Source organism: Myotis brandtii, unplaced genomic scaffold (assembly GCF_000412655.1).
Source record: "Myotis brandtii unplaced genomic scaffold, ASM41265v1 scaffold4, whole genome shotgun sequence".
Lineage (NCBI taxonomy): Eukaryota > Metazoa > Chordata > Mammalia > Chiroptera > Vespertilionidae > Myotis > Myotis brandtii.
The window spans coordinates 3,730,836-3,742,357 of record NW_005365371.1 but is presented as its reverse complement, the minus strand read 5'-3'; the positions used below and the strand labels follow the sequence as shown (position 1 = coordinate 3,742,357).

At 41.6% G+C, this 11,522-nt stretch overlaps 1 protein-coding gene across 3 annotated transcripts in view; it reads left to right on the top strand.

Moving 5' to 3' along the window:
* The window catches only part of PCYT1A (phosphate cytidylyltransferase 1, choline, alpha), a 46,992-nt gene that overhangs the window by 7,927 nt on the left and 27,543 nt on the right, over positions 1–11,522 (top strand). For all 3 annotated transcript variants that reach the window (XM_014545289.1, XM_005873158.2, XM_014545287.1), the window contains exon 2: positions 4,557–4,717. In XM_014545289.1, the coding sequence (XP_014400775.1) occupies positions 4,601–4,717 (117 nt within the window). In that variant the 5' untranslated portion in view covers positions 4,557–4,600. The remainder of the gene's footprint in view (positions 1–4,556; positions 4,718–11,522) is intronic.

Below are 11,522 nucleotides of genomic sequence, written 5' to 3'. Positions count from 1 at the left end.
GCCTCCCGTGGCCCCTCCCCCCTGCTGGCCAGCCCCAATGGCCCCAGTTGGGCTGGCCGGCCAACCTCCTGTGGCCCCTCCCCCTGGTGGCCAACCTCCTGTGGCCCTGATCGGCCCCAATTGGCCCTGATCACCAGCCAGGCCAAGGGACCCCACCCGTGCACAAATTTGTGCACCGGGCCTCTAGTAAAAAATAAAACAAACAAAAGAGCAAAGCACAAGTTATCCCTTCCTCCAAACACACAGAGAGAGCAAAGATTTCTGAGAAATTCCTATAAACATGCCTTTGGACATATTAGATAGTTTACTATTAAACATTAAGGAATTTTAAGTTAGAGTTATAGAAAACTAGAGGTCTGGTGCACAAAATTCGTGCACTCGGTGGGGGGGGGGTAGTCCCTCAGCCCAGCCTGCACCCTCTCATAGTCTGGGAGCTTTCAGGGAGCAGGCCTAAGCTGTCAGTCGGACATCCTTAGCGGTTGATTTGCATATTAGCCTTTTATCCCTGCAGGATCAGGCTGAAACTGACTCTCTGACATCCTCTGAGGGGTCCTGGATTGCAAGAGGGCGCAGGCCAGGCTGAGGACCCCCACTGGTGCATGATCGGGACCTGGGAGGGACACGGGAGGTTAGCCAGCTGCAGAGGGACCGTGGGAGGGCTCTAGGGCATGTCCGGCCCATCTTGCTCAGTCCCAATTGGCTGGGCCCCAGCAGCAAGCTAGCCTGCTGGTCAGAGCATCTGTCCCCTGGTGGTCAGTGCACGTCATAGCAAGTGGTTGAGTTGCCTTAGCATATCATTAGCATATTATGCTTTGATTGGTTGAATGGACGACCGGACACTTAGCATATTAGGCTTTTAGTATATAGGCATGGCATTTACTGATGAAAATATGACATGGCATTTACTCCATGTTTATTATGACACCCTTAAAATGTTTGTAAAAATACAGGTGCCTTTAAAATATTACCTATTTGTAATGTCAGAAGAGGGAGGAGCAGATATTAAAGAATTCTTTATTGCTTAAGGTGAAAGCTTATCAGGAAACCCTAGCAAAACTACCCAGTAGGAAAGATCTGCTATAGCTGACAAATCAGGCAACCTCTGAGCCAATAGCCACGTCAGTTCTATTTGATTGGTCCTTGAACCTTGTTTACCTTTAAGTAACTGTGACCTTTTATTCCACTGTTCAGTTCGGCTGGCCTGACTTAAGTGTAAAAAACACATAAGGGACCCATGCTGTAGAGAGAATGTTCTTGGTAGGAAGAAGCAACAGTAATGATGAGACAACTTTTTAAAAAAAATCTTAGCTTTCTGGAAAATAGCAGATTATAGTGGTAAGGACTTTGGAATTAGACAAGCCTGAATTTAAATCCTGGCTCTTCTACTTACTAGCTGTGTGACCTCTTAGGTTGCTCAACTTCCCTGATCCTTAGTTTTCTCATTTGTAAATTGGGGCTAATAATAACTGTATATATATGTATTAATTTGCCTATCACAGTGCCTGGCAGATGGTAAGTATTAAAAAAAGATAGCCATTATTATGACTGTTAACTTCCTTATAAGATATTTAGATTACTAGACATACTTCTTAGAATGTATGCATCATGTATTCTGATTTAAAGAGTCAGGAGGAGAGGGAATCAGTTTCTAGAGATCCCAAGAGACAATCTTATATGAGGGCCTATTTGTGTAGAAATTGTTAAAGAGCATTTTAAAAATTAAACTTTTTATTTTGAAATAAAAGTAAAGCCTATAGAAAAGTTGTAAGAATATTAAAATGAACCCCTTTATGCCCTGCCTAGATTCATACATTGATAACACTGGCCATATTTGCTTTACCTACTTTATATGTAATGTAATATGATGTACATATATTTCTTCTTTTTTTTTTGCTGAGGGTAAGTTGCAGAGATCATGACCTTTTATCCCTAGATACTTCAGCATTTTTCTCTAAAAACAAGGACAGTCTTTTCCATAGCACACTGTAAAATCAAATCAGAGAAGTTAAACATTGATGTCTATTATTTGATGTACAATTCATATTCAAATTTTATTTATTGTCCTAGTAACTATTCTTTGTAACAATTTTTCCCCCAATTAAGAATTTTGCATTATATTTAGTTATCATTTCTTTGGTCTCTCTTTTTTTTTAATTTTAGAGAGAGGAAGGGACAGAGATAGAGAGATGAACATCGATCAGCTGCCTCCTGCACGTCCCTGCACGTCCATGCAACCGGGGCATGGACACTGACTGGGAATTGAACCAGTGACCTCTTGATTTATGGACCCACACTCAACCACTGAGCCACACTGGCCTGGCTCTTTGGTCTTTTTTCACCTGGAGCAGTCCTTCAGCCCTTTATTGTTTTTCATGATTGAAATTTTTTGAAGAACACAGGCTTGTTTTGTACACTGTCCTTTAATTAAGGTTTGCCGGCTTATTCCTCATAAATCCATACAGGTTATGCATTTTGGGCAGGTAATGTATCCTTAGTGCCTCACACAAGGAAGCATTCATTATTGGTTATGTTGATTAACTTTGATCACTTAGCTAAGAGATTTTTAAAAATATATTTCTTTATTGGTTTCAGAGAGGAAGGGAGAAGGAGAGAGAGATAGAAACATCAATGATGAGAGAGAACCATTGATCGGCTGCCTCCTGCATGCCCCCTACCAGGGAGCCCACAACTTGGTCATGTGCCCTTGGCTGGAATTGAACCTGGGACTCTTCAGTCCGCAAGCCGACACTCTAGCCACTGAGCCAAACCGGCTAGGGCAGCTAAGAGATTTTTTCACTAAAAAGGTAACTCTCCCTTTGTAATTAATAAATAATCTGTGGGGAGATACTTTGAAACTGTGTAAATATCCTGTTCCTCAACAAACTTTTCCCTAATGGTTTTAGAATTCTAAAGAGCTTTTTTACATCATAAACACGTGGTTTCCTCACCTTGATTGAGAACTTCTGGAGAAAACAGTTTTTACTTTAAAAAATTATGTCGAGTACCTTGTACACAGTAAGTACTTAATATATTGACCACCTGAGCTTGAGCTGCCTGTCACCAGATTGCTGATTACATTTCTCCAATGGTTTTGTCTGCTTACCCTGAGAAGAATTTAACAGATATTTACAGAGAAGTCTTGTCATATGCAAGTTAGAAGTGGTCACTAAATGGACCGATTAGGCATTGTTAGCAGTGAGATGGGAGTAGCCACACTGACCTGGATATTTTGAAAGAATACTTAATAACAATAATGAAGAAAAGCTCTGATTATCATCACTGGAAAAACTTGTTAAATGTATAGTATCTTTCCATTTTAATTTGCATTTGTGATGAAAGGAAGTTTCTGGGTGGTGTTCATCTTTCACTTTAGACTCACATTTTTTTACGTCAGCCTAATACTTCAGGTGTCACCATCAGTCTCTAAGAATTAGGTCAGGTTTCTTGTAGATCTTGTCACATTGCCACTTGGAATTTAGCTGGAGGAAAGAAAGTAAGGCACAATTGCTGTTGTTTAGATGAACATCTTATTCAGGAGGGCTTATTGGAGTCAGTGAGGCAGAGTAGAATGTCCTCATTCTGTCTGGCACTTGTTTTGTTTTCCTCCTCTGCTCTGAGGATCTTTCTTCCGTTTCGCTGTGCGTATCTTGGGCAGAGAAGGCAGCTGATCATTAAAATTCCTCTATCCCCAATTTCTGGCTGATGCCTAAAATTTCATCAGTGCCAAGAAATTAATTTGTTTGTGTAAATTACGTTACCCAAAGCAGATCCTTGCTGGGAATTGGAGAGGTAGCACAAGCCAATATCTAAATATGAAATATCAAACATTCAGAACTTTTATATAATAGCTAGTTGCTAGAAGCTCTCCGCAAAATGAGACAGTAATGACTTTTTTCCTGGGGCAAGGAGAAACCTGGTTGAGGTTTTAATAGTTGGGGACTCTGAGCAAATTTAAGGTGCTTGAGACTCTGAAAGAGAAAGGGAAAATGAATATTAAAGAAGGAAGAAGAAGGATATTTAAAAGCTACAATACACTTACACCACAATTTCCATAGATCCCTGGTGGAGTGGTGTCTGAAATCTACAGAGCATTTAGAGTTAAGAAATCCATGCTTTGTTAAAACAGGAATTGGTGATAGCCAATCCTTTAAAAAAAGGCTCTTTCCCCCATCTGCACCAAAGACATACCTTTTACATTTCCTTGCATTGGTCATACCTCCAGGTGTCCTAAAGGGTATTGTTAAAGCTGTATAACAAACTTTCTCAGCCAAGTTATTTCAATCTTTTGCATGCAGTCAGGATGTGGAATTAGTAGGTAATATGCAGGCTTCATTGGTCAAGGGAAATAAGTTCCAAGGTCAGGTGATTAATTGTGGCCTTTGTTCCACAGAGAGTCAATTTAGAGTTTCTACTGGAGCCTGTGTTTATGAAGCTTTGTTTTTGCCAGATGCAGTTGGCTCTTCTTTGGGAAATATGTGCCATGGAATTGATCTTTTGCTGAGTATATCTGTGTTAACATCTCTGAAATACTGGTGACAGACTTTTTTCTCCCCCAGTGAGAAAAGATTCTTTTTCACTTTCTATGACCGGTTAAAAGAAGATGGATGCACAGAATTCAGCCAAAGTCAACACAAGAAAAAGGAGGAAAGAGGCACCTGGACCCAATGGGGCAACAGAGGAAGATGGGATTACTTCCAAAATGCCACGCTGTGCAGTTGTAAGTAAGGAAGAGTTTTCTGTGTTGTACATTTAACCTGGCAGGGGGAAGGTAGAAAACTGATATAACATTACAAGTCTTCTTAAATAATGGAGACAATGAATAGTAAGTGTGGATAGTAAGTATTTTCATAGTTGTTGGAAATCTTATGCTTTCTTACCAGATTATAACTCACAGCTCAGTTGTAAGAGCTTTACATAGGAATTAGAAAAAGAATGTTAGGAAAATTTGGAGGTTGTGTTGTATATTAGGCTAAAGATCAAATTGAAACTAATGAAATAGAGAAATCAGGTCTCCAGGCAGTGATCTGATCTTGGTATCATCTCATGGTGTTTAGTTTTCTGTCTTACTATCTTTTCTCCCATATCATTTAACCACTCTATTACTGCTTATATCTTAGATGAGAACTTTTTTCTATTACTGTTTACCTTGTATTCCTTTATCTCTGGGACATTATCTTTGTATTTCTAATTGTTGCCAAGCCTTCAGTGAAATACCCTATTCCAAATTGCTCTTCCTGTCTCAGGTTTATATCCTTCCTAAATCTTCCCCTCTAAAAACATGTTAAAGAACACACAAGTGAAGTTATTATCATTATTATTACTAGAGACCCGGTGCACAAAATTCGTGCATGGGGTGTGTGTGTGTGTGTCCCTCAGCCCTGTCTGCACCCTCTCCAATCTGGGATCCCTCTCACAATCCAGGACTGCTGGCTCCCAACTGCTTACCTGCCTGCCTGCCTGATTGCCCCTAACTGCTTCTGTCTGCCAGCCTGATCACCCCCTAACCACTCCCCTGCCAGCCTGATGCCTAACTGCTCCTCTGCCGGCCCGATTACCCCTAACTGCCCTCCCCTGCTGGCCTGGTCACCCCCAACTGCCCTCCCCTGCTGGCCTGGTCACCCCCAACTTCCCTTCCTTGCCAGCCTGGTTGCCCCTAACTGCCCTCCCCTGCAGGCCTGGTTGCCCCTAACTGCCCTCCCCTGCCGGCCTGGTCACCCCCAACTGCCCTCCCCTGCCGGCCTGATTGCCCACAACTGCCCTCCCCTGCCGGCCATCTTGTGTCCACATGGGGGCGGCCATCTTGTGTGTTGGAGTGATGGTCAATTTGCACATTACCTCTTTATTATATAGGATTATTATTATTCTAATCCTCACCTGAGAATATTTTTCCCATTGATCCTTAGAGTGGAAGGGAGGGAGAGGGAGAGACACATCAATTGGTTGGAGGGAGAGTAGAGAGAAACATTAATGTGAGAGAGATACATCAATTGGTTGCCTCTTGCACATGCCCCGATTGGGGCTGGGAATCAAACCTGCAACCCAGGTACATGCCCTTGACTGGGAATCGACCCATGACTGTTTGGTGCATAAGCTGACACTCTAACTGCTGATCAACACCGGCCAGGGCTGAAGTTATTATTGATATACAATATTATGAAAATCCATGATCCAAAATCCCAGTGACAGAATTGCATGTTTCTGTATTTTCTTTACCTATATTGACCATTAGCCAGTGATCAAACTTTAGTTTCCATTGGTTAGTTCTGGAGTTTCATAGCCCAAAGGGAAAAGCATTTCTACTCTGACACAGTAAACAATTGTTCGAAACCAATACTCGTATCTTGTGCAATAAAAGCAACAGGACTTCACAAATAGGAGACATATGCTCCAGGCCTGGTATTGATGATATTAGTAGGGCAAGTGTATTAGTTTCCTATTGTTGCTATAGCAAGTTACCACAAATTTAGTAGGCTGAAACAATACAGATATACTATCTTACAGTTCTGGAGGTCAGAAAATTGAAATGGGTCTCTGAGACCTAAAATCAAAGTGTTGGCAGAGTTGGAGGTTCTAGGGGAGAATCTGTTTCCTTGCCTTTTCCGGCTTCTAGAGACTGTTCACATTGCTCTGCTCATGGTGCCAGCCAGCAATTGCATCACTTTTTAAAAACATATATACGTTTTTATTTAGAGAGGAAGGGAGAGGGAGAGAGAAATAGAAACATCAGTGATGAGAGAGAATCATTGATTGGCTGCCTCCTGCACACACCGCACTGGGGATCGAGCCCTCAACCTAGGCATGTCCCCTGACCGGGAATCGAATTATGACCTCCTGGTTCATAGGTCAACACTCAACCACTGAGACATGCTGACCTGGCTGCATCACTTTATTCACTACTTCTGTCATCACATCTCCTGATTCTGACTCTCCTGTCTCCTTCGTTCACTTATAAAGACCCTTGTGATTATATCGGACATACCTAGAAAATGCAGGATAATCTCCTTGTCTCAAAATCCTTTAATTTAACCACATCTGCAAAGCTCCTTTTGCCATGTAAAGCGTAGTTGTAGGTTCTTGAGAATAAGATGTAGATATCTTTAGGGGGCCATTATTCTGCATACCATAGCAAGTAAAGTCAGAAAACGACTCAGCAGTCAACAAAACAGGACATTAGTTTCTGAATGTTCCTTAGTTTAGATTAAGGAGATGGTGGTGGGCACCAATTCAGCAATCTCACTTGGAGAAGGGACAAATTATAACAAAGTACGTGGTACTCTCAGGCAATCACCATAGCCAGGAATAGAGCAAAGAAGGCCTGTCTTATTGGAATGGGCTCTGAGAAGACTTAAATTTCTTGGTCCTTAGAATCTGAGAAATCTCAGTATTTTAAATTACTTTGCTTCATATATTCATGCCACAAATCAGTTGAGTGACTTTTGTTACCTATTTCACATTCTTCTCTGACACACTCTGGCCTACATGGGCTAATGTTTAAAGATTCACTCACCCAACTGGCTGGACTGATCCTAATGAGGAGTATATGTTAAATAAACTTGTTTGTCATCTCCTTTGTATACTTGTACTTTTTGTCTGTGAGCCTATTTCAACCCTGTAGCAAAAGCAAACAAGATATAAATGTATATATTTTTGTTAATCCTTACCAGAGGATATTTTCCCCCCATTGATTTTTAGAGAAAGTAGAAGGAAAGGAGGGAGGGAGGGAGAGAGAAACATCGATGTGAGACACATCTATTAGTTGCCTCCTGCAACTGGGGCTAGGGATCAAACCTGTAATCCAGGTACATGCTCTTGACTGGGAATTGAACCCTTGACTCTGTGGTACATGGGATGACACTCTAACCATTGAGCACACTGGCCAGGGTGATGTTTCCGTTTTTAAAATAAATATATTTTTATTTATTTTTATATTTTTATTCATTTCAGAGAAGAAGGGAGAAGAAGAGAGAGATAGAAACATCAATGATGAGAGAAAATCATTGAATAGGCTGCCTCCTGCACGTCCCCTACTGGGGATTGAGTCCGCAACCCAAGCATGTGCTCCAATGGGGAATCAAACTGGGACCTACTGGTTTGTAGGTCAACGCTCAATCCCTGAGCCACGCTGGCTGGGCTTAAATATATTTTTATTGATTTCAGAGAGGAAGGTAGAGGAGAGAGATAGAAACATCAGTGATGGGAGAGAATCACTGATTGGCTGCCTCCTGCATGCCTTCCACTTGGGATTGAGTCCACAACCCGGACGTGTGCCCTGACCAGGAGTTGAACCAGAACTTCTTGGTACCTAGGGCGACGCTCAACCACTGAGCAACACTGGCAGGGCTGTTTTGCTTTTTCAATAACAGCTTTATTGAGATCATATAATCCACCAATTTAAACTGTATAATCAATGGTTTTTAGTATATTCACAGAGTTGTGCAACTATTACCACAACCAATAAACATATATTGAGAACCTCTGTGTGCCATTTGCTAGAATTAGAGATACAATGATGAAAAAAGCTCTGGTTGGTTTGAGTCAGTGGTTAGAGTGTCAGCCTGTGGACCTAAGGGTCTCGGGTTCAATTCCTGGTCAAGGGCATATACTGCAGTTGCAGGTTCGATCCCTGGCTCCGGTTGGGGTGGATGCGGGAAACAACCAATCGATCAGTCTCTCACACATTTATGTTTCTCTCTCTCTTTCTCTCCTTCCCTTCCTCCCTCTACTCCAGCGGTTCTCAACCTGTGGGTCGCGACCCCTTTGGCAGTCAAACGACCCTTTCACAGGGGTCGCCTAAGACCATCCTGCATATCAGATATTTACATTAAGATTCATAACAGTATGCCGAACCGGTTTGGCTCAGTGGATAGAGCGTTGGCCTGCGGACTGAAGGGTCCCGGGTTCGATTCCGGTCAAGGGCATGTACCTTGGTTGCGGGCACATCCCCAGTGGGGGGCGTGCAGGAGGCAGCTGATCAATCTCTCTCATCGATGTTTCTAGCTCTCTGTCCCTCTCCCTTCTTCTCTGTAAAAAATCAATAAAATATATTTAAAAAAAAAAGATTCATAACAGTAGCAACATTACAGTTATGAAGTAGCAATGAAAATAATTTTATGGTTGGGTCAAAACCTGAGGAACTGTATTTAAAGGGCCAGAAGGTTGAGAACCACTGCTCTACTCTATCTAAAAATCAATGGGAAAAATATCCTCAGGTAAGGATTAAAAAAATGATAGCCTGGCCGGTAATGCTCAGTGGTTGATCATCGACTCATGAACTCAGAGGAAACTGGTTTGATTCCACTCAGGGCATGTGCCTAGGTTGCGGGTTCAATCCCCAGTAGGGGGAACGTAGGAGGCAGCTGATCAATGATGTTTCTCTCTCATAGATATTTCTATCTCTCTATCCCTTCCTCTTTCTCTAAAAATCAATTTAAAATATATTTAAAAAATCTCTATATATAAAAGCCTAAGCGACTGAACAACCGAATGACTGGTCGCCTGGTTGCTATGATGCACACTGACCACCAGGGGGCAGATGCTCAATGCAGGAGCTGCCCCCTGGTGGTCAGTGCCCTCCCACAGCCAACCTCCCATGGCCGGCAACCTCCAGTGGCCCCTCCCCACAGCCGGCTGGCCCCCATTGACCCCGATGGGAACCTAGCGAGATGGCCCTGATCGGCCCGATCACCCATGATCGCTGGCCAGGCCAAGGGACCCCAGCCATGCACTAATTCATGGATCAGGTCTCTAGTAATAATAATAACACAGAGATGAAAAGATGACCTCTGCGGCAGTGCCTTCTCCAGTGCCAAGGATATCAAGATGATTCTGGACAGTGTGGGCAAAAACAAAACAGCATAGGAAATGTAGTTAATAATATTGTAATCACTATGTATGTTGCCAGGTGGGTGCTAGAAATAATATAGGGGGGAACACTTTGTAAAGTATATGATTATCTAACCACTATACTGTACACCTAAAACAAATGCAAAATAATATTGAATGTAAACTATAATTTAAAAAGAAAATTTAAAAATAAGAATATAGTAATTATCAATAGATATGTATTTATTGCCATTTATTATTCATGTTTTTAATTTTTTTTCTTCTTCTTAAAGAAGATCTGTGAACATTTCTTGTGATACTGGTTGGGTGGTGATTAACCATTTAGGTTTTTCTTGTCTGGGAAGTGCTTTTTCTGTCCTTTGGTGCTAAATGATAGCTTTTCTAGGTAGAGCAATCTTGGTTGTAGGTCCTTGCTTTTCGTCACTTTGAATCTTTTGTGCCAGTCCCTTCTGTTGAAAAATCAGCTATCAGTCTTATGGGAGCTCCTTTGTAGGAAACTGTCTTTTACTTCCTGCTTTTAAGATTCTCCCTTTGTCTTTAACCTTTGCCATTTTAATTATGATGTGTCTTGATGTGGGTCTCTTTGAATTCAACTTGTTTGGGACTCTCTGTACTTCCTGGATTTTTGTCTTTTTCCTGCCCCAGGTTAAGGAAGTTTTCAGTCATTCTTTCTTTTTTTAAAATATTTTTTTATTTCAGAGAGGAAGGGAGGGGGAAGAAAGATAGCAACATTAATGATAAGAGAGAATAATTGATCGGCTGCTTTCTGCATGCCCCACACAGGGGATCAAGCCTGCAACCCAGGCATGAATTAAAACATGACCTCCTGGTTCATAGGTTGACAATCACTGAGCCATGCCATCTGGGCTCGGTAATTGTTTCTTCAAATAGGTTCTCAATCCCTTGCTGTCTCTCTCTTCTTCTGGTACCCCTATGATGCAGATGTTGCCCCAGAGGTCCCTTAAACTATCCTAATATTTTTGGATTCTTGTTTCTTTTTGCTGCTCTGATTGGGTGTTTTCTGTTGTCTCCCAAATTGCTGATTTGATCCTCTGCTTCATCTAACCTGCTGTTGATTCTTTCTAGTGTATTCTTCATTTCAGTTATTGTATTCTTCATTTCTTACTGACTTCTATACTCTTTTCTTTTAAAAAAAATACATTTTTATTGATTTCAGAGAGGAAGGGAGAGGGAGAGATAGATAGAAACATCAGTGGTGAGAGAGAATCATTGATTGGCTGCCTCTTGCATGCCTCCTACAAGGGATCGAGCCCGAAACCCAGGCATGTGCCCTTGACCAGAATTGAACCTGGTACCCTTCAATCCACAGGCCAACACTCTATCCATTGAGCAAAACCAGCTAGGACTCTATGCTCTTTTTTATGTTTGCTATCTCTTTAAGTTTTCATTGAGTTCATCCATTCTTCCCTTAAGTTTCTTGAGCATTCTTATAACCCTTGTTTTGAACCCAGTTGCTGGTAGATTGCTTGCCTCCATTTCATTCAGTTCATATTCAGGGGATTTTTTATGTTCTTTAATTTGGAGCATGTTTTTTTCTCTTCCAATTTTGGCTGCCTCTCTGTAATTGTTTCTGTGTATTAGGTAGATCTGCTATGCCTCCCACTTTTTTTTTTAAATTCTTTATTAGTTAAGGTATTACAAATGTGTCCTCATCCCTC